Source organism: Sus scrofa, chromosome 1 (assembly GCF_054392235.1).
Source record: "Sus scrofa isolate SSC_HxYL_T2T_F1_AM1 chromosome 1, Sscrofa_HxYL_maternal_Yorkshire_Landrace_v2.0, whole genome shotgun sequence".
NCBI classification, from domain to species: domain Eukaryota; kingdom Metazoa; phylum Chordata; class Mammalia; order Artiodactyla; family Suidae; genus Sus; species Sus scrofa.
In genome coordinates, this window is record NC_139383.1 from 238,771,740 (window position 1) to 238,795,822 (window position 24,083).

At 40.1% G+C, this 24,083-nt stretch overlaps 1 protein-coding gene across 15 annotated transcripts in view; it reads right to left on the reverse strand.

The window, feature by feature from the left end:
• The window catches only part of TRPM6 (transient receptor potential cation channel subfamily M member 6), a 228,844-nt gene that overhangs the window by 92,897 nt on the left and 111,864 nt on the right, over positions 1 to 24,083 (reverse strand). For all 15 annotated transcript variants that reach the window (XR_014822855.1, XR_014822850.1, XR_014822858.1 and 12 more), the window contains 3 exons: positions 21,372 to 21,585; positions 15,971 to 16,095; positions 5,365 to 5,536 (listed from right to left, as the gene is read on the reverse strand). Coding sequence is in view for 10 of the 15 variants with exons in the window: in XM_084987922.1 (XP_084844048.1) it covers positions 5,365 to 5,536; positions 15,971 to 16,095; positions 21,372 to 21,585 (511 nt within the window). In the remaining 5 variants the exon portion in view is untranslated. The remainder of the gene's footprint in view (positions 1 to 5,364; positions 5,537 to 15,970; positions 16,096 to 21,371; positions 21,586 to 24,083) is intronic.

Below are 24,083 nucleotides of genomic sequence, written 5' to 3' on the forward strand. Positions count from 1 at the left end.
ATACATTATATAACACTTTTATCATCAGAAAAAGAAATCAATAAGGTTATTTGGCAGGAGAGGAAAAGAATTCAATTTCTGCTAAGTACATCTTTTTTAAGCAATAACTAATCCTCACCAAAAACAAATTTTTATGATTTTCACCAAAAGGATCTCAGTGACACTACTAATTAAATTTTATTTAAAAGAAAAAAAATCTATAAAGTTCTTGCTGACAAATCTCAGGAGAGAGCTGCCTCTAGTCCAGGCTCTCAGGTTAGACAGGAAGACAACATTACAGCTCCAAATGAGAAGCTATCCGGGAAAGGGTGCTCTTCTCCATCAATACTTGGATTATTCCCCTTGTGTATCAGTAGTGACAAACCCTACTAGTATCCATGAAGACTCAGGTTCAAACCCTGGCCTCTCTCAGTGGGTTAAGGATCCGGCATTGCTGTGAGCTATGGTGTAAATTACAGATGTGGCTTGACTCTGGAGTTTCTGTGGCTGTAGCATAGGCTGGCACCTGCAGGTCCAATTTGACCCCTAGCCTGGGGACTTCCATATGCTGAGAGTGCCCTAAAAAGACCAAAAAAAAAAAAAAAATACTTTGATTATGAACACATGTAAAGCCACTAATCCTATGCTTTCCATCCTGACAGGCATACATCACAGGAACTGACACTGGCCATGTTTCAAATGGATGAACCCTGGGATCTCTATAGCAACTTTATCAAGTTGGTTTTTTTTGTTGTTGTTGTTGTTTTTTTGTAATTGCTCTCTCCCAATATCAAGGCTTTACAAGGGACTCCAAGAAGTGCAGCTGAAAAGAAATGAGAGCATTCAAGAAGAGTTTTTTTGTTTGCTTTTTTTTTTTTTTTTTTTTTTTAAGAGCCGCACCCACAGCATATGGAGGTTCCTAGGCTTGGGGTCGATTCAGAGCTGTTGCTGCCAGCCTACGCCAGAGCCACAGCAACGCCAGATCCAAGCCTCATCTGCGACGTACACCATAGCTCACAGCAATGCCAGATCCTTAACCCACTGAGCAAGGCCAGGGATCGAACCCGCAACCTCATGGTTCCTAGTCAGATCTGTTTATTTTCATTTCATCCAGGTAAATTCCTTTTTAACAACTTACAGAATGGAAGAAAATAGTTTCAAAGGATGCAACTGACAAAGGCTTAATCTATAATAATACACGAACAACTTATACGACTCAACAGCCAAAAAACAATAACCCAATTGAAAAATGGGTAAAAGATCTTTTCCCCAAAGAAGATATACAGATGGTCCACGGGCACGTGAAACAATGCTCAACATCACTAATTATTAGAGAAATGCAAATTAAAACTACTATGAGGTACCACCTCACACTGGTCAGAATGGCCATCATTAAAAAGTCAACAGGAGTTCCCGTCGTGGTGCAGTGGTTAAGGAATCCGACTAAGAACCATGAGGTTGAGGGTTCGATCCCTGGCCTGCTCAGTGGGTTAAGGATCTGGCATTTCTGTGAGCTGTGGTGCAGGTCGCAGACGCAGCTTGGATCCTGTGTTGCTGTGGCTCTGGCATAGGCCAGTGGCTACAGCTCCGATTAGACCCCTATCCTGGGAACCTCCATATGCCGCGGGAGTGGCCCAAGAAAAGGCAAAAAGACAAAGTAAAAATAAAAATAACAAGTCAACAAATAACAAATGCAGGAGAGGGTGTGGAGAAAATCCTTCTTTGTTGCTGAGAAAGTACACTGGTACAACCAGTATGGAAAACAGTAGGGAGGTACCTCAGAAAACCACGTAGAACTACCATGTGACCCAGAAATATGACCTGGACAAAAGTGTCATTGAAAAAGATACATACAGCTGTATTTTCATTGCAGCACTATTCACAATAGCCAAGACATGGAAACAACCTAAACATCCATGAACAAATGAATGGATTAAGAAGATATGGTGTACATACACACACACACACACACACACACACACACACACACAATGGAATACTACTCAGCCATAAAAAATAACGAAATAATGCCATTTGCAGCAACATGGATAGAACTAGAGACTCTCATACTAAGTGAAGTAAGTCAGAAAGAGAAAGACAAATACCATATCACTTATATCTAGAATCTAATATATGGCACAAATGAACCTATCTACAGAAAACAAACAAACTCATGGACTTGGATAACAGCTTTGTGGTTATCAAGGAGGAGGGAGAGGGAATGGGAAGGACTGGGAGTTTGGGGTTAGTAGATGTAAACTATTGCATTTGGAGTGGATAAGTAATGAGATCCTGCTGTATAGCACAGGGAACTATACTAATCACTTGTGATACAACATGACTGAGGATAATGTGAGAAAAAATATATATAATAAGTGGATTACTTTGCTGTACAGCAGAAATTGATAGAACATTATAAATCAACTATAATAAAAAAAAAACTTCAGAAAGCCCCCTAGTGAGTTCATCGGTATGAAGATCAGCTTTGATACTTAAAGAATTTTGTGTTTGTTGGGGCCTTTTTTAATTGTCTTTTTCTTTCTTCCTTCCTTCATTTCTCATTCCTTTCTTCTTTTCTGTGTGTGTGCATGCATGTGTGTGTTTAAGTTTTTGCTATTTTCCTGTCAGTTCTCTGTGAATAATAAATGTTACCAATCCATTGGAATTGACTCCACATTATCTCTTCACAGATAGCAAAACCCTCCAAATAAATCCTAAATTTCACAGTCTTTGAAAATAGAAATGTCAGTCACATATGCTGACATGCAAACTCAGGGCTATCTTCTTTCATCTACAAAGGGATAATCAGCAGAAAATAAGAAAAAAAGAGACTTTGCTCTCATGGGGCATACATTATAATGCTGCACAGAACCCTGGGCACAAATGGAGAGCTCAGGTCCACAGAAGCTGTAACCAAGCAGGGCCCCATGGGGCCTCTGGGCAGAAAAGCCTTTCTGTGTCCCCCATTTCTTATTTTTAGAAAACGGGCCTGATTTAGCCTTCATGACCTTCCCTGAGTTCCAAGTAATCGAGTAAGGAAGGGGATGCAAAGACAAAAGAGGAACAGTCACGAAACAATAATACGGCCTTGTGACAGAATCCTCATTCCCTCTCAAGAGATACGCAAAATGACGTAGGCATCTTATTCACCTAAGAGAAAAGTTACATTCCTCATGCTTTTTTCAGAAATGAATACTTTAAAACTGAACAGCTTAGAGTAATTCCTTGTCCTTCTCCCTAGATAAATTGTACCCTAAACACAATCACCCATAAGCTAAATAATAGGGACCATGAGCACAATTAAGCCTGTGGGTTAAAGATTATTCGCACATAATGTTCTTTAGGAACTTTCCTGGTTTGTTCTGATTTCTGATCAATATGCCCTTTTCGCAAGTACTGTTATTCTAGGCAATAAACCAGAATACCACCATCACGATCACGCCGAGATGGCAGGGCATCAGCTTTGATGACTTATGTTCCCCCAAAGGAAGAAGAATGCATGTCTGTCCCAATCCTGATTCCTATCTGAAAATCTATTTTTCTCCTTTTTACTATAAAACTCCCTACAAGTCTTCCCAATGGAGTAGACAGTCTTTAAGGTATTAGCCAGCTGTGGCCTCCTTTGCCTGGCAAAGCAATAAAAGCTATCTTTTTCTCCTTCACCCAAAACTCTTGTCTCCGTGTTTCTATTCAGCACTGGTGGACAGAAGCTGAGGCCAAGTTTCTACAACAAGGCAACAGGACCTTTCAAATAACTGATAGTTCAGATCCCTGCAGGGCTTTCCCTGCAGGGCAATCTCTACCTGCACCCCCCCCCCGCCCCTCCTCCATGGGTCTCTCTCCCAGCTGGCCACCCCTCCTCCAGGACCACATACCAGATGTTTTCTCCCTGTTCCATTCCTGACCTAAAAGAGCCTTCAAACTTCACTCACACTAAGCTCTTAATGACTAGCAACAACTTAGAGTCTCTCTCCCTGCCCCCACCCCAAACAGGAGAAGACCCCTGTGCCAAAGAAGTCTAAAAGGAAAGAAACACATTTACTGAGGACATATTATGTACCCAATACTTTTCCAGGCACATCTGACAGACCTAATCTCTTCTAACTCTCACAACAAAAAGCAGAGGTAGATTTTCTTCCATTTGGTAAGAAAACAATTTGACAGATAATTTCATTGCCCAAGGCCAGAGGCAGTAAATGTCAGAGCTTTGATCCATCTGACCTCACTACATTCTGCTGCCTCAAAGGACCCAGGTCAAAAATTCAGCAAATTCAAAGGATGTTCAGCAATTTCCAGCTCAAAGTCAAAGACTGATGAAGATAAGCCCTCCCCACCCCCACCCCCACAGCCTTCCCAATTCTTTCCATCTCTGCCCAGAGAGTGGGAGTATTTTGTGGAAGGTTATATCACCAAAAGAGGAAGGAGCCAAAAGGAATCTGACTGGTATCCATGAGAACTTGGGTTTGATCCCAGATCTCACTGAGTAGGTTAAGGATCCGGCATTGCCATGAACAGTGCTGTAGGTCACTAACGTGGCTTGGATCCTGCATTGCTGGGGCTAGGGTGTAGGCTGGCTGCTATAGCTCTGATTCAACCCCTAGCCTGGGAACTTCCATAGCCACAGGTACAGCCCTAAACAAACAAACAAACAAAAACAAATCAATAAAAAAAAAAAAAAGAGGAAGGAGCCACCTCTGCTCCAGGCAGCACCCAACCCTTCTTCCTCCCTTTAAGGATTCTCTCCTCTGCACCCAAGGACACTCACTGATTCTGCCCCCCATCTCTCTTCTCCTCCTTCAAACACTACCAAAACAGCCATCTCAAAGCACATCATCAATACCTTCAAAAGTCCCTAGCTCTAAAAGTCCTGATCTCAGGGTTCCTCCTGTGGCACAGTAGGTTAAGAATCTGATTGCAGAGCTCAGATTGCTGCTGAGGCAAGGGTTCAGTCCCCAGCCTGAGAACATCCATGGGCCGAGAGTATGGCCATAACTTTTTTTTATTTCAACCCTTCCCTGAGTAGGACCACCCCACCCATGTATGAAAAATCATCGTCCCTGTCAAGGCTCATACCCCTACTCTTCTCAGTCTAGTCCTCTTACTGCTCCTCAGCAAACCCCATCTCCAGATCACTGCCTCTCCTCTCTCGCCCTACACACCCAACCCCAAAGAATCCTGGAGGCTCTGCTAAAGTCTCCAATCTGACACCAAACCTCTCCTGACTATGCTGTCCCCAAAGATTTCTTTCTCTCCTCTGTCACCCACAGTTCAGTTCTGTACTACGTTACAGTTTACTTTCTTTCCACTGAGGGCTTGCAGGCCAGGCATTAACCTGAGGCAGCATCTTGCTCCTCAGCAGGGCCCTAAGCCCCCCAGAGTACTCACGGCTGTGTATTTTCTGCAGAGAGAGGTACTTTTCCAGGTTGCGCCTGAGCTTCATCTCATTTCCATACTTGCCCACGGTGCCATCATCAGAAAGGATGAAGTGGGAGTGCATGCAGTTGAGTGTGGTTAGTTTGCTGAGGGGGTTGCCCAGAGTCTGGTACAGGCACACCACCTGCAAGATGGTGAGGATAAAGAGGTATCAGAACCTGAGATTCTTCCTGGGTCAGCTGCTCCAAAGGCCTGGCTATGCATGACAGAGTAAGAAGTGATACCAAGAGCAGTGCTTCTCAAGCTATCTGCAGAATCGATGTGGCTTTACTGATTTTTTTTTTTTATGGATGGCAATGTAGCCCTTTAATGCATGACTGGTATACTGCTTGCACTACATGAGACTCACAAGTTCAACAACATTGGCACACACCATGCTCAGCAACGTAAGCCCACTGACCACATACTTGGATGTCATAGTACTGTTACCTTGCTAATAAATGGCTCCAAGTATTTGTTTTCAATTTCTAAACTTGCCTTTTCTCAGATCATTAAAAATAGTTCAATGATCTGCATTGGTACACAGACTACAGAGCTATCCAGAAACTATGCCTTTTAATAGATCTATTTCAAAATAATATTTGGACACTGATTTTTTTTTTTCCAAATGAAGTGAATAGCAAATGCAAATGCATTCATCCCATATAAAATATTCAGATCTTCATTAACATTTTCTGATTCTTTTATAAGCTACTTTGATTCTTAATTATTTTTAGAGAGGAGAACACAGTAACATTTTCTGATTCTTTTATAAGCTACTTCGATTCTTAATTATTTTTAGAGAGGAGAACACCGTACAGCTATTTGGTATCTGTGGGGGATTAGTTCCAGGACCACTCACAGAATCTAAAATCTGCAGATGCTCAAGTCCCTTACATTAAATGTCATAGTATAGTCGGCCCTCAGTATCCACCGGATCTGTAGTTGGGATTGAATCCTAGGATCCACTGTTGGTTGATTCCTCAGATGCAGAATCCACAAAACAGGGAGAGCTGACTGTGTTTGGAGTCCAAGAGCCCAAGTTTAAGACTAGACTCTCCTAGTTAACTCTGGGTAACTCCTACCTCCTTTCTCAGCCTTAGTTTCCTCATGTATAGGTGATGATAATAATTCCTATAGCAGAGAGCTGCTGTGAGGCTTAAAAGAAATAATGGATGTTAAAAGTACCATGAAAGTTACAAATATTAGTCTCTATTTTTTTTTTTTTTTTTGTCTTTTCAGGGCCACACCCACGACATATGGAGGTTCCCAGGTTAGGGGTCTAATCAGAGCTACAGATGCCAGCCTACACCAGAGCCACAGCAACACCAGATCTGAGCCACATCTGGGACCTATACCACAGCTCACTGCAATGCTGGATCCTTAACCCACTGAGCAAGGCCAAGGATCAAACCTGCAACCTCATGGTTCCTAGTTGGATTTGCTTCTGCTGTGCTATGACAGGAACTCCAATATTAGTCTTTAAAAGTTACCTTTATAATTCCTAAACATGACACTCATGCCAGAAACCAAAAGGAAAATGATAAATAGATTTAACACCTATTTTTTATGTGGGGAAATGTTCATAAATCATACAAATTTAACACTGGTAAATGCCGCATATATGGCAAACAAAAATGTTAATAGAATTTATATTTTGAAACACCTTTTATAAATTAAACTATGCTCAAAAACACACAATAACTCCATGAAAAGATGTTGAACCTCACTAGTAATCAGAAAAATGTATATAAGAACAACTAGGTGTTTTTATACCTATAAGAATGGCAAAATTTTTAAAAAACCAGAATACCCAAAGTTGGAAATGATTCAGGGAAATGGGCATCCTTAGACCCTAATGCTTGGAACATAACTTGTTACCATCTTTTTAGAAGGCAATGAGCCACCTTTTTTGGTTTGTTTGTTGGTTTTGCTTTTTAGGGCTGCACCCCAGGCATATGGAAATTCCCAGGCTAAGGATAAAATAGAAGCTACAGCTGCTGGCCTACACCATAGCCACAGCAATGCAGGATCTGAGCCGTGTCTGAGACCTAGACCACAGCAACGCCAGATCCTTAACCTAATGAATGAGGCCACGGATCGAACCCACATCCTCATGGACACGAGTCGGATTTGTTTCCACTACACCATAAAGCAAATTCCATGAGTCACATTTTAAAAGGTACATACCAACTGTTCCAAACATTGTACATTGAGAATGACTTTTCAGATAGTTTCAAGATATATGTTATCTTATCACAATGTTAATATCACTTTTGGTAAAAGTGAAAAAAGAGGGAACCCAAATGGGCAATATAGAGGAATAGTTAAATAAATAATAGTACGTTAATACAGTAAAACTTGATCAAGCATGAAAAATCAAAATGCACCCTAGGCCCCCAGTATGTGGTCTCTTATTATTTCCCACTGAAAGCAACCAGCCATTTCTCTAGGAGCAAAAAATACACACAATGAGCCTGGAACATTTGTTTCAGACTAAAACATAAGGAAGCAATGAAAAATGACTAGGAGAGACATGGGGTTAACATGGCAGAACAGAAGGACTGGAGCTCAACTTCTCTCCTAAAAACAACAAAATTCACAACTAAAGACTGAGCAATCTTCAACCAAAAGATATACTACTCCAGAAGACAAAGAGGAGGCCACATACAAGAGGTAGGAGGTGCAATTTTGTGATATAACCAACCCCATACCTCCTGGGTGGGAAGCTCCACAGACTGAAAACTAACTGGTTCACAGACACTCACCTACAGGAGTGAGAGTTCTGAGCCCCACATCAAACTCCCATGTGTGGGGATCTGGCACTGGGGAGAAAGAGCCCCTGGAGCATCTGGCATTAAAGGCTAGTGGGGCTTGTGCACAGGAGCTCCACGGGACTGGGGGAAATGGAGACCCCATTCTTAAAAGGTACACACAGACTTTCACATGCACTGGGTCCCAGGGCAAAGTAAAGTCTCCATAGGAATCTGGGTCAAACCTGACTGTAGTTCTTGGAGGACCTCCTGGGAAAACGGGTGAATGTGGCTTGGTGTGAGGGAAGGACATTGGAAGCAAAGCTCTCAGGAGTATTCAACAGCATGCCTCTCTTCGGAGGTGGCCATTGTGGGAAAATCTGGCCTTACACATCAGCACTGAGAAGCCCCAGGCCAAACAACAATCCAGGTGGGATCACAGCACCACCCCTCAGCAAACAGGCTGCCTAAAGATTCCCCAGGCACACAGCCACATCTAATCCCATCCAGAGACAAAGCCCCAGCTCCCATAGGGATAGGAATCAGCTCCACCTACCAGTGGGCAGGCATCAGTCCCTCCCATCAGGAAGCCTAGAGTAAGCCCTCATACCCGACTTCAGCCATAACGGGGGCAGACGCCAGAAGTAAGAGAGGCTACAACTCTATTGTCTGTAAAAAGGTCACCACACCAAAAACCTATAAAAATGAAAAGACAGAGGACTATAACTCGGATGAGGGAGAAAGGAAAAATGCCAGAAAATCAGTTAAGTGATCAGGAGATTCTCAGCCTCCAGGAAAAACACTTTAGACTGTTGATGTTAAAGATGATGTAAGACATTGGAAATAAACTGGAGGCAAAGATGGGTAACTTACAGGAAACATTGAGCAAAGAGATACAAGATATAAAACTTAAGCAAGAAGAGATGCAAAATACAATAACTGAAATAAAAAATTCTCTAGAAGCAGCCAATATCAGAATACAGGAGGCAGAAGAACGAATAAGTGAGATGGAGGACAGATTAGTGGAAATCACAGATGCAAAACAGAAAAGAGAAAAAAGATTGAAAACAAATGAAGAGTCTCGAGAACTCTGGGACAACGTTAAACACACCAACATCCATATTCTTGGGGTGTCAGAAGAAGAGAAAGAAGGGGACAGAAAAAATATTCCAAGAGATAATAGCCGAAAACTTCCCTATCAAGGGGAAGGAACCACTCACTCAAGTCCAGGAAACACAAGTACCATATAAAATAAACCCAAGGAGGAACACCGCAAGACACATATTAATCAAACCGACCAAAATTAAAGACAAAGAGAAAATACTGAAAGCAGCTAGGGAAAAGAAACAAATAACACACTAGGGAAAACCGATAAGGTTATTGGCAGATTTTTCAACACAAACTCTGCAGGCCAGAAGGGAGTGACATGATATACTTAACGTGATGAAAGGAAAAAACTTCCAACTAAGATTACTTACCCAGCAAGGCTCTCAGTCAGATTTGAAGGAGAAATCAAAACCTTCACAGATAATCAAAAGCTAAGAGAATTCAACAACACTAAACCAGCCTAACAACAAATACTAAAAGAACTTCTCTAGGCAGAAAAGAAAAGGCAGCAACAGGAAACAAAAATACCACAAATAACAATCTCACCAGTAAAGGTATATATACAGTAAAGATATGAAATCATCCATGCACAATTATGCTACCAAAATCAGAAATCACGAGAAGAGGAGGGTACAAATGCAGGACACTGGAGATGCACTTGCAATTAAGAAACCAACAACTTAAAACAATCTCATATACATACAGACTCTTATATCAAAACTTCAGAATAACTGCAAACCAAAAATCTACAATTGATACACAAATAAGAAAAATCAACTCAAATACAACACTAAAGATAATCATCAAACCACAAGAGGAGAGAACAAGAGAAGAAGGGAAGAAAAAAGAGCAACAAAAACAAATCCAAAGCAATTAATAAAATGAAATAAGACCACACATGTAACTAATTACCTTAAATGTTAATGGACTAAATGCCCCAACCAAATGACATAGACTTGCTGAATGGATACAAAAACAAGATCCATATATATGCTGTCTTCAAGAGACCCACATCACTTCTAGGGACACATACAAATTGAAAGTGAGAGGATGGAAGAAAATATTTCATGCAAATGAGGATCAAAAGTACAATACTCATATCAGACAAAATAGACGTTAAAATGAAGAATATTTTAAGGGACAAAGAAGGACATTACATAATGATCAAAGGATCAATCCAAGAAGATGATATAACAATTTTAAATATCTACACACCCAACACAGGTTCACCACAATCTATAAGGCAACTGCTAACAACCTTAAAAGGACAAATCAACAATAACACAATCATAGTGGGGGACTTTAACACCCCACTTACAGCAATGGGACAGATCAGCCAGACAGAAAATCAATAATGAAACACAGGCCCTGAATGATGCGTTAAACCAGATGGACTTAATAAATATTTAGAGGACACTCCATCCAAAAGCAACAGAATACACATGCTTCTCAAGTGCACATGGAACATTCTCTAAGATGGATCACATCCTGGACTACAAATCCAACCTCGGTAACACTAAGAAAATTGAAATCATAGCAAGCATGTTTTCCCACCACAACGCTATACAACTAGAAATCAACAACAAGAAAAAAACAGCAAAAAAACACAAACACGTGGAGACTCAACAACATGCTACTAAACAACCAATGGATCACTGAAGAAATCAAAGAGGAAATTTAAAAATACCTAGAAGCAAATGACAATGAAGATATGACACTCCAAAACCTAAGGGATGCAACAAAAGCTGTTCTAAGAGGCAAGTTTATAGCAATACAAGCCCACCTCAGGAAACAAGAAAAAGCTCAAATAAACAAGCTAACTTTACATCTAAAGCAGCTTGAGAGAGAAGAACAGACAAGACCTAAAGTTAGTAGAAGGAAAGAAATCATAAAGATCAGAGCAGAAATCAATGAACTAGAAACAAAGAAAACCATAGAAAAGATCAATGAAACAAAAAGCTGGTTCTTTGGAAAGATCACCAAAATTGATAAACCCTTAGCCAAACTTATGAAGCAAAAAAGAGAGAGGACTCAAATCAATAAAATTAGAAATGAAGGAGAAGTAACAAGGGACATCACAGAAATACAAAGGATCATAAGAGAATACTACATGCAACTATACGCCAATAAAATGGAAAACCTAGACAAATACTTAGAAAGGTGCAATCTTCCAAGACTGAACCAAGATGAAATAGAAAAGATGAATGGACCCATCACAAGAACTGAAATTGAAACTGTGATTAAAAAACTTACAACAAACAAAAGTCCAGGACCAGGTGGCTTCACAAGTGAATTCTATCAAACATTTAGAGAAGAGCTAACACCTCTCCTTCTGAAACTATTCCAAAAAAATTGCAGAGGAAGGGATACTCCCAACCTCATTCTATGAGGCCACCAAAACTAGACAAAGATTCCACAAAAAAAGAAAACTACAGGCCAATTTCACTGATGAACATCAGTGCAAAAATCCTCAACAAAATACTAGCAAACCACATCCAACAATACATTAAAAGGATTGTACATGATGATCAAGCAGGATTTATCCCAGGGATGCAAGGGTTCTTCAATATCCACAAATCCATCAAGTGTGATACACCACATTAACAAACTGAAGAATAAAAACCATATGATCCTCTCAGTAGACACAGAAAAAGCCTTTGACAAAATCCAACCCCATTTCTGATAAAAACCCTTCAGAAAGTGGGCATAGAGGGAACCTACCTCAACATAATAAAGGCCATATATGACAAACCACAGCTAACATCATTCTCAATGATGTTAGGCAGAAGAGCTAAATACACAGTTCTCCAAAGAAGACATACAGATGGCCAAGAAACACATGAAAAGATGTTCAACATCACTCATTATTAGAGAAATGCAAATCAAAACCATTATGTGGTACCACTTTACACTGGCCAGAATGGCCATCTTCCAAAAGTCTATAAACAATAACTGCTAGAGAGGGTGTGGAGAAAAAGGAACCCTATTACACTGGTGGTGGGATTGTAAATTGGTGCCACCACTCTGGAAAGCAGTATGGAGATTCCTCAGAAAACTAAAAATAGAACTACCCTTTGATCCAGCAATCCCACTCCTGGGCATCTATCCAGAGAAAACCACGACTCGCAAAGACATGTACTCCAATGTTCATTGCAGCACTATTTGCAATAGCCAAGACATGGAAACAACCTGAATGTCCATCAACAGAGGCATGGATCAAGAAGTGGAATCAAGAAGTAGATCAAGAAGTGAATCAAGAAGATGTGGTACACAATGGAATATTATTTAGCCATTAAAAGGAACGGAATACCAGCATTTTTAGCAACATGGATGGACCTAGAAACTATCATGCTAAGTGAAGTCAGTCATACAATGAGACACCAACATCAAATGATTTCACTGACATGTGGAATCTGAAAAAAGGACAGAATGAACTTCTTTGCAGAACAGATACTGACTCACAGACTTGGAAAAACTTATGGTTTCCAAAGGAGACAGTTCAGGGGGTGGGGGGATGCACTGGGGTTGTGGGATGGAAACCCTATGAAATTGGATTGTGATGACCATTGTACAACTATAAATGTAATAAATTCATTGAGTAATAAAAAAATAAAAATAAATTGAAAAAAATAAAAATGACTAGAATTGTGTTAAAAGGACACAGGAGACAACTTGAAATGCTCCACTGGCATAATGGTACAATATGAGTATGATAAAGAATAACAACTATATTGGAATAATGGATAAAAACATACAATATATGTTTATCTTCATGAATCAAAAAAAAAAAAAAAGTCTTGTTCACCTGGGAGGATGGTAGATAATCAACGTGTTGTTTTGAAAACTGGCAAATCAAGAGGAAGAATCAAACATTTCTCTATCCTTTCCCATACAACTGTACCACAAGGTAAACCAAGCAGTTGATGAGAAAATAGTTCTCTTTTTAGACTACTTAAACTAATAAATGATGAAAAACACTATAATTAAATATTAGCAGTTTTGCAACCCTACTGAAATAATAAATCTAAGCAATGACATTATAAAAAGAAAATAATCATATATTATGAGTAAGGACACATCTCATCCTAGGGAATAAACTTGTACAAAAAGAATCTAAACCTCATCATAACTTTCAAAGCAAACTACCAATTTATAGGAAAGACCAAAGAGAAATAGGTTGAACACTACTATATGAGGTTAAATCTGCAAAATCCAAACTATGGGCAACTCTTCAGGAATGGCCAAGTTTCTTCAACAAATAAATTGAAAAAAAGAAAGAAAGAAAGGTCAGGGGGCGGGGAAGATAAAGAGGAAATTCCTAGATTTAAAGTGACCCAAGAAGAGTTCCTGTCATGGCTCAGTAATTAACGAAGCCAACTAGTATCCATGAGGACTAGGGTTCAATCCCTGGCCCCGTTCAGTGGGTTAAGGATCCAGCATTGCTGTGAGCTATTGTGTAGGTCACAGATGCGGCTAAGATCCCGCGTTGCCTTGACTGTGGTGTACGCCAGTAGCTACAGCTCCAATTCAGCCCCTAGCCTGGGAATCTCCATGTGCTGCAGGTGCAGCCCTAAAAAGACTAAATAAATAAATAAATAAATAAACAAACAAACAAAGTGACCCAAAATACATAGTAACCCACCACAATGTAGGGAAATTTGGAGGATAATAAAATCAAACAACTAAAAAATTATGAGACTATCAGAAACTTGAACATAAACTGGATATTTGATGATATTCAGAAATTACTATTAATTTTTTATATAGGACAATGTCAATATGGTGATATTTTATAATTGTCTACATATTTTAGAAATAACTACTAAAATATTTACCAATGAAATTATTTGATGTCTGGAATTTGCTTCAAAATAATGGAGGCAGGAGGTTGAGAGTGGATGAACGATGGCATGAAACAAAATTGGCTATGAGTTCATAACAGTTGATTATTCTAATCTCTCAACTCTTTAAAATGTTTGAAGTTTTCCAAAATAAAAGTTAAACCATAAGCACATCTTAATACATTGACATAGAAAAATAATTAAATAGTTAAGCAAAAAAAACAGATCATAAGAGTTGGTTTCTATTTTTTATACTTTTTTTCTTAATATATGCAAAATTAAATTTTAAAAATTCTGGAATCATACACACCAAAATATTAACAGTTGTTATCTTTCTTCATGTAATTTTTGGTAATTCTTGAGATTGCTACCAAAAGCATACATTAGTCTTAGACAAGACCATTACCCTTAGGAAAACAGCATCAAAGAATCAATGTACAGGAATGAATGAAGCAGAGAGCAGTATGGAATGAGGGATAAGGGCAAATCATGAATGTCCCTGGTTTTACTGCATGCAGTTATTGTGAAAAGCCTGGCTAGTACAGTCCTTCCTCAGCACATGTGGGGGACTACATCCAGGACCCCCATGGATACCAAATCCACCAATGTTCAAGTCCTTTGCATAAAATGCCATAGTATCTGCATACGACCTATGGACATCCTCCCATATACTTAAAATCAAGATCAGGGAGTTCCCGTCGTGGCGCAGTGATTAACGAATCCGACTAGGAACTATGAGGTTGCGGGTTCGGTCCCTGCCCTTGCTCAGTGGGTTAACGATCCGGCGTTGCCGTGAGCTGTGGTGTAGGTTGCAGACGCGGCTTGGATCCAGCGTTGCTGTGGCTCTGGCGTAGGCCGGTGGCTACAGCTCCGACTGGACCCCTAGCCTGGGAGCCTCCATATGCCGCAGAAGCAGCCCAAAGAAATAGCAAAAAGACAAAAAAAAAAAAAAAATCATCTCAAGATCACTTACAATATCTAATACATGTAATTGTTATTTTTTTTCTTGTATTTTTAGGGCCGCACTTTCGGCACATGGAGGTTCCCAGGCTAGGGGGTCCAATCAGAGCTCTAGCCACAGGCCTACACCACAGCCACAGCAACCAGAATCTGAGACACGTCTACAACCTACACCACAGCTCACCACAACACCGGATCTTTAACAGCAGTTAATGAACCCAACTAGTATCCATAAGGATGCAGGTTCCATCCCTGGCCTTGCTCAGTGGGTTAAAGATCCAGGAACTTCTATTATTATAAATAGTTGCCCATGAGGGGCAAATTCAAGTTTTACTTTTTGGAACTTTCTGGAATTTTTTTCATCTGTGGTTGGTTGAATCTGAGGATGCAGAACCCACAAATATGTGAGGGCATGCTGTACTCTGAGCGAGACAGGAGGCATTGAAGAATTTTTTCACAGAGGAGAAGCTTGAGGTGGTTTATATTTTAGAAGACTTATTCTGGCTACTCTGCTGAGATTAGACTGTTTAATAAGAGCATGGATGAGCTTAGGGGAGGCCACTATAATCATCCAGGTGATAGAAGGTGATGGCTGGTACCTGTTCAGTAAGAGTGGAAGTAATGAGAAGAGGTAAGATTCTGGATATAGTTTTAAAGTGAAACTAAGCTAATTTACTGATGAATCAAGTTTGAGCCTGAGGTGGAACTCATTCCAGGATTGGTTCAGGGTTTTTGGTTTGAGCAACCGCAGTATGAGTTTGTCACTTTCTAAGACAGGGTAGGAAAAGCAGTAGGAAGGCCGGAGTTGGTTTAGGATATGTTATTTTCAAGATGTCTACTAGATATCCAGGTATGGTGCTAAGCTGGCAATCGGATACATGCGTATTTCTGTTCATTGTGAAAGGATTGTCTACTTACATCTCTTCCCGTAAGATCTTTCCGGTTCTCAATGACACCCCAAGGAGGGATTCCAACTGTCCAGATCTTTCTCAAGGACTGGGAGGAATGGGCTTTCAGGGCATCTCCAACATGTTTGGACACACCTATAAACAACCAGTTTAGAAGTCAATTTTTAACTCGCAAATCATGCAAAACATTGTGATGGCCAGAAAGAGGCAAAGAGACAAGCACATGCCAAAGGTCATTACCAAGGAAAGTTGCCGGCACAGTGGAATTAATATTGGATATCTTAGCTTCCTCTTGTCCCTCTTGACATCTCTTTCCCCCATCACTGACCTTTATACCTGAATAATTTTCCTCTCCCTTTGGCAATGCCTGCTTATAACCTCAGTGCTGCTCCTACTCCTGTCTGACCAGAACATCTGGCAAGCCTACAGGTGACCTCATGAATGTTGCATGTATTTTTTCCTCTAACCTTCTCTGCTGTCCCAGCAAAACATCCTGAAGATGTGTCCCTTGCTTCACTGAGGCAAATTAATTTAACAGCTTTATATACATAAATATTCCACAACAAATACATTAATGTTTGCCTTTCTGGGATTAATAATATCAGTAATAGCCAACATCTATTCAACTTTTACTACCCACCAACATACCAAGTACTTTAAGTGTTTTACATGCATTTACACTAAAGTGTAAGTAGGGATTTTTATAAGTCTATTTTATAGGCAAAATCTGAGGCACAAAGAAGTGAACTTGCCCAAGGTTAGAGTCAGTAATCCGCAGAGTCTGGATTCCAATCCAGGAAATCTGACTTTGATTTTTTAAAGACTTTACTTTTTAGAGCAGTTTGAGATTCCCAGCAAAATTGAGCCAAAAGGACAGAGATTTCCCTTATGCCCTCTTTCCCACACACTTACACCCTCCTTCACTATCAACATCCCCCACCAAAGTATGGATAAATTGTTACAACTGATGAATCTAAACTGACACATCATAATCATCCAAAGTGCACAGTTTAGGGTTCACTTGTGGTGCTGTACATTCTATGGGCTTGGACAAATGTATGACATATATCCAGTATGACAGCCTCATACTGAATAGTTTCACTGCCCTAACAATCCTCTGTGCTCTGCCTATTCACCCTCATTTCCCAAACCCCTGACAACCACTGATCAGTTTATTGTCTCTAAGGTTTTGCCTTTTCCAGAATATCGTATAGTTGTAATTATGCAACATGTAGCCTTTTGAGATTAGCCTAATCGTCCTTTTTATCACACACATACTCTAAGCATAGTCTGACTCTGTGTGCGTCATCAGCACATGAAAAAAAAAAAAAACTCCATATTGCATGCATCTGATGGATAGCAGCTAAATTGTTTCCCCTCACTCTGGCATCTTCTCCTCCTGCCCATCTTTTGCACTTTTCTCAGTCATTTCCCAGAATCCCCGGCCTACATCAATACCAACAGAGATTCAGAGACCTAAGTTTGGCATGGGTTACCACCATGTGATGGTGGTGGTTTTTCAGCAGCCCACATATCATCATAATACATACTGTCTGTTGAGACTCTCTATAAAATAAAATCTGATCATGTCATTACCTATTCAGTCTTCTGTTCAAGGTACTTTAAACGCTCCTTACTACATAGAGAGTAAAACCTCAACTCAATGGGCATGGCATCCAATCTGGATCCAAACTCCTTTGCTGTCCCTGTGCTCTGCCACATGCCACATCCAGATAGAAGCCTTATCACCTCTTCCTAAACATGCATTAATCTCCAGATGTATGCCTGGCCCTGAACTTCCACCTCTGCCTAGAATGCTTCTTCTTTCCCTTCCCTCAAGGCCAGCTTTAAGTGCTATATCTGTCATCAAGCCTTTTCAGGTGCCCTCAGTTGGAACCAGAATTTGTCATCCTCTTCATTTTACTTCCAAACACTTTCTTTGTACCTCAACTGTAATTGATTCGGCATCGATTTTTAGTTAGTTGCTTACTATCTGTCACAGTCACCCACCCCATCACTAAACTCAGGGCCTGTATCTTACTCATTTTTCATCCAAAGCATCTATCCCAATGTTTTATACACAGTAGATTCTGTCATTCCATTTAAACAAAAAATGGAACATTCCATTTCTGGCATTCCATTTAAATAAATAGAACATTCCATTTATTCCATTAAATAAATTTCAAACATTCACACCAGATATTCAATTATAGTTGGGAAGCATCTGAAGCTGGTAAGTAAAGCTTCTCCAACTCAAATCTGTAAAAGAAGCATTTGGGGATGTTATTAAAATGCAGATTCTGATCCCACAAGTCTGGAGAAGGGCCTGATATCTGTATTCCCAGGAAGCTCCTAGGTGATGCTAATGCTGCTGGCCTAGGGACCACTTCTTAAGTAGTCAGGCCCTAAGGAGTTGTAGTTCAATCAGGTCAGACCCTGATTATTGTTTAAGGAAGCTACAAGTGTATCTCACCTCTCATTTCTTTTGTTCATATGAACTATTTCAATAGTCTTCACACTATTACATTTGTGGTTTTTTTAATAATTATTTATTTATTTAGTCCTTGTGAGTGCGTGTGTGTGTGTGTGTGTGTGTGTGTGGTTTGTTTGTTTAGGGCTGCACCCTCCGCATGTTGAGGTTCCCAGGCCAAGGGACAAATAGGAGCTGTAGCCACTGGCCTACACCACAGCCACAACAACTCAGGATCCAAGCCACACCTGTGACCTATACCACAGCTCATGGCAATGTTCGTTCCTTAACCCACTGATGGAACTGAGTCCTCATGGTTGCTAGTCGGATTTCTTACCACTGAACCACGATGGGAACTCCATATTTGTGTTTCTTAATTGGTGCAAACCTGAAATGCTTGTTAAAAAAGCAATAAGTAGGAATTCCAATCGTGGCTCAGTGGTAACAAACCCAATTAGTATCCATGAGGATGCAGGTTGTATCCCTAGCCTCACTCAGTGGGTAAAGGATCCAGCATTACCTTCAGTATAGGTTGTAGACACAGCTTGGAAATGGTGTTGCTCTGGCTGTGGTGTAGGTCAGCAGCTGCAGCTCTGATTTGACCCCTAGCCTGGGAACTTCCATATGGTGCAACCCTAAAAAAACAACAAAAACAAACAAACAACAACAAAAAAAAACCGGCAGTGAGTAAAATAAAGCATATAACAAGGTGTTCAAAGAAAATGCCTTGCCCAAGCTCACCTTTTACTGAACTACAAAACATCCCCCACCCCTTTCTTTTTACTGGGAAAAAAAGTAAGTACTGCACATTGGACTTAGAACTCTGCAACCTTCGCATTCTTCCAAGAATGTGAAACAAATAATTATCTCAATGAAATGTACAAGAGGAACTCCCTGGTTACCCATTAGTGACAGGCCAAATCTTTTGGTTTTATTTATGCTCTCTTTTTTCAGTCATTTGCTTTCTTCACTCCTTTTCAGCCAAAAGAAATGATTTGTTACATTAGCACATTGCTCAGGTCTTAGACACATGTGAAGACCGTAGCCTCTACCTCACATCATGTAGAAGAGCTGATACATAGACTCATCCTAACTTAACTTGTAAGGTAAAACATAAACATGCTAAAAGTGCTCTTTACTGATCTCTTCTGAGAGATAAATACACGCTATAAAGTGAGAAATCTAAGTGAGTTGACATAGAGAATACTTCCTGAGTATGTTGACAACTAATGTAGATCCTAAAGGACTGGCAGAACTTAATAGGAAACATTGGCTAGGGCTTCCCAAATTAAAAGGAGAAGTAAAGGGAAGATGGAGAGGTAAAGGTATGATATTGTGATTTATGAAAAAATGTATATTTCATCCTGTTTCTGTTAGTGACATAGAGCTCCCAAAAACCCTGGAATTCCCTAAATGGTAAGAGTAGCAAAAGTATCTTTTCTTAATGAAGTGACTTAGGGACCTTCTGATTTGGGGGAGCAGAGCATGCTGGTTGCCAGAGAAACCAAATCCCTTCCAGTCCCAACTCCAACCTCAGGTAAGAGATGGGCTAGAGATTGAGTTCAGTCATCAATGGCCAATGATTTAATCAACTGGGCCCCGTGTAACCAGTCCTCCAAAAAACAAAACAAAACACAAAAAAACAAACAAAAAAATCACAATTCTGACAGCTTCCAAGTGGGAGAACACATGGAAATGGGAGGCAGCATGGAAGCGCCATATCCTTCCCACATGTCTTGCCCTCTGTACCTCTTCTATCCACTATTCCTGATTTACATCCTTTTATAATAAACTGGTAATCTAGCAAGAAAACTGTTTTCCTGCATTCTGTGAGCTGCTCTAGCAAATTCATCAAACTCAAGGAAGGGGTCATGGGAACCTCTGATTTATAACCAGCCAGTCAGAAGCACAGGTAACTTCCTGGACTTGAGACTGACATCTGAAGTGGAACAGCCTTGTGGGACTGAGCCCTTAACCTTCGGAATCTGAAATTAATTCTAGGTTAATAGTGTCAGAACTGGATTGAACTGTAGGACACTCAGCTGGTGCTGGAGAACTGCTTGGTGTGGGGAAAGAACCTACACATGGGAATTGGTGCCAGAACTATAACAGGTTAGTAACAGATTGGTCAGAGAGGAGGGTTTGTGAAGTCACTAGTTCTCAATCCTAGCTGCATTAGACACTGTTCAGAAGCTCCACCCAGAGAAACTCTTGATGAATCCGAGGCAGAGCCTGTGCACTTTTTGCAAAGCTCCCAAATGCTTCTCTAACAGGCATATAGTTCATAAACACGGATGCAAAGGAGTAGGGTTAGAGGTTCAGGGGCTACTAAATGATGTTCTCGAATGTCATATTTCAAGGAGTACGAGTCAGTGAAAGAGACTGAGTGAACTGGTAACTATATCGTTAAACATCTCCTTAGACCCAATAGTCTCAATGCAATTGCTGCACATGTCATTGGTTTTAAATGCCTGAGAACTTGACTATGGTGAGTTTAGTTCATGTCCACGCCCACACACTACAATGTTGCATGGATTCCATGTCCTTTCTAACCTCATCACAATCCAAAGCTCATGAAAGACTATTTTCTTTGCCAGAAGTTTAGCGAAACTTCTTTTAAAACAGCATATTTTATGGGTTGTGATGATTGTTGTATAACTATAAACATAATAAAACTCATTGAGTTAAAAAAATAAAATTCCTTTTCAGAAAATTCCAAAAAAACATAGCAGATTTTAATAACAATAGTTAAAACACATTCCAGGGAAGACCTATGATTCTCTGGGTTTCTTTTCCAGTCACTATACTTTGTCTTTCTCCCTCACGCCACTACATCCCTGGGGAATGCTGCAGAGTGGAGGTTAGGTGTTATACTGCCTGACTCACAGTTTCAAAGAAGAAATTTTTTTTTTTAAGAGTGAAACAGGGAAATGTGTCTTACCAGTATTAATGCCTTCGGTTATTATCCATGCTCCTGTTGTCTCTGCAGCTTTGACCAAACCTTGGCTGAAGATCTCTTTAAGTTTGGAGGGCATCTTAAAGTTTTGGATGCCCCCATGGACAGAGATCACCAGCTTTGGCAGTTCCATCTTCCACTCTTTCAACATTAAATGTAACAGATGATCCAACTTCGTGTCATAAGATGTTCTAATATACTGGAAAATATGAATATACAGGGGTACATAAAATAGTGAAAAATATATGTCAGCTCACAATAAGCACATAGCAGGGTAAATGAAATGGCCAAAACCTGAAAGAAAGTATCTAGGGTCTCTTTAAAAGTTCATCTTTGTATAATGGAAATATTTACTTTAAAAGGATCTCACACCCTCTTTAAGTTCCTTCTGGGAATTACAAGTCTCAGTAGGAAGGCTTCCTCTCGTTTTGAGGGTTGGTCCACTAATGTTCTCCAGAAGGTCTGAGGTGGTGCAGAAATACTTGAAACTGGCAAAAATCACTACTCCCATTTTTTTAAAAAAAAGGTTTTAGATACTGGATAGCACAGGGAACTTTATCCAATCTCCTGGCATAGACCATGATGGAAAATAATATTTTAAAAAGGATGTGTCTGTGTATATATATATGTGTGTGTGTGCGCGCATATATATACACATATGACTGAGTTGCTTGGTTATAAAGCAGAAATTAGCACAAGTATAGCTGATTATATATCAACTATATGTTAATAAAAATATTTAAATAAAAAATTTGAAAGTTTTTAGAAATAGGTGAAGTGAGCTTTTTCATAAATGCTATGGCTTTTAATTTACTGGGCCATTTCACGTAAGTGCATAATTTAAGATAATAGGAGGAGCTCTCTTGTGGCACAGAGGGTTAAGGACCAGTGTTGTCCCTGCAACAGCTTGGGTTACTGCTGTGTTGTAGGTTTGACTCCTGGTCCCAGAACTTTCACATGCTATGGGCAAGGCCAAGTAATTAATTAAGATCTAGGAGCATGTACGTATATTTTAAATTTTACATTCTAAACACTTCCTCTACATATCATTATCTCTCTAAAAACATTTTTTCTCATAATAAATACTTTTCACAAAAGAGTTGACATAACCAGGAGTTCCCTTTTTGGCTCAGCATAACAAACCTGACTAGTACCCATGAGGACCCAGGTTCCATCCCTGGCCTCATTCAGTGGGTTAAGGATCCAGCTTTGCCATGGCTGCGGCATAGGCTGGCAGTTGCAGCTCCAATTCAACCCCTAGCCTGAAAACTTCCATATGCTGCAAGTGCGGCCCTTAAAAAAAAAAAAAAAATTTGAGTCCATGTAACCTAAAGAAAAGATGAGAGAAAAATGGGTAGCCCCAGAATCATTTTGCATTTTGCCCAAGATCATAGTATATGATTGGTTTTCTTTTCCCAGCCAATGCAGTCACATATAGACTCTTAAAACAATAGATGAGGAGATCCTGTCATGGCTCAGTGGAACTGAATCTGACTAGCATCCGTGAGGATACAGGTTCGACCCCTGGCCTCACTCAGTGGATTAAGGATCTGGAGTTGCCATGAGCTGTGATGTAGGTTGCAGACACAGCTCAGATCTGGTGTTGCTGTGGCTGTGGTGTAGACCAGCAACTACAACACTGATTCGACCCCTAACCTGGGAACCTCCATATGTCACAGGTATGGCCCTTAAAAAAAAAAAAAGATTACTTTGGCCCAGCCAACAGCAAAACTAAGTCAGATTTACAGAAAGAAATAAAGGCCATAAGAAGCCATGATTTATAAATCTATAGCAAAAATAAACACAGGTGGAGATTGCCACAGATCTGTAAAGAATTATCACGATATCCTCCAGAATGTGACAGCGATTTTAAACCAATTGACCAGCCATCTTTGAATTCTTAAGATATAATCCCTTTATTTCAGGATTATAATTAGCATTTCTGATCATCAGGATGGTGCAGCCATGACAGAAAGTAATAGAAAGAATGTAAGGGTAACTAGGATTCAAATTTACTAGTGAAACAACGGAGTTGCCATGACTTTATCACACATTCAAATAGTAGGGAAAATACAAGGTGAGCTTTGTGAAATGGTTTATGTCATGCCAAATAATGAACTAGGGCAGAGGAGGCAGCTCTGGTTTAGTTCTCCTTCTCTCTGCCTCAACTCTTTCTCCCAGGTAGCCCTCTCTTTCAACCATAAGTCCTCTCAGTCCTAGAAGATACCTGAGATTTCAGGATAAACACCCTTGATTAACTAAGTTATCAGTACTAGAATCTTTTATTCCAAAGGCCTAGAGAAGAAGACAGTGCTAAGGGGTAATGACTTTCTCTCTTTCTTTCTTTCTTTATAACTAACTCAATTCCAATCCTTTGTAGAAGGAAGTGGGAGGAATAACAATTGAGAAGGGGGAATGCAGTAGAGGAGATGATAACCAGCTCTCACAAGTTCTGCTGCTGTCCAACCTAAGCCTGAAGTTCAATTCCAGCTTCCTCTCTTCTGAGAGATCAAATAAAATTCATTCAGGCATAGAGGATGTAACAGGAGCCTAACGCTAAGCATAAAACGTATTACTGATCAGGAGATCTGTCAAACCATGTTTTCAGTTTCCCTAAATATACCATATTCCTCCTTGGCCTTTGTACAAGCTATTCTTTATGCCTAGAGTGGTCTCACCCTTCTGCCTCTCCAGACG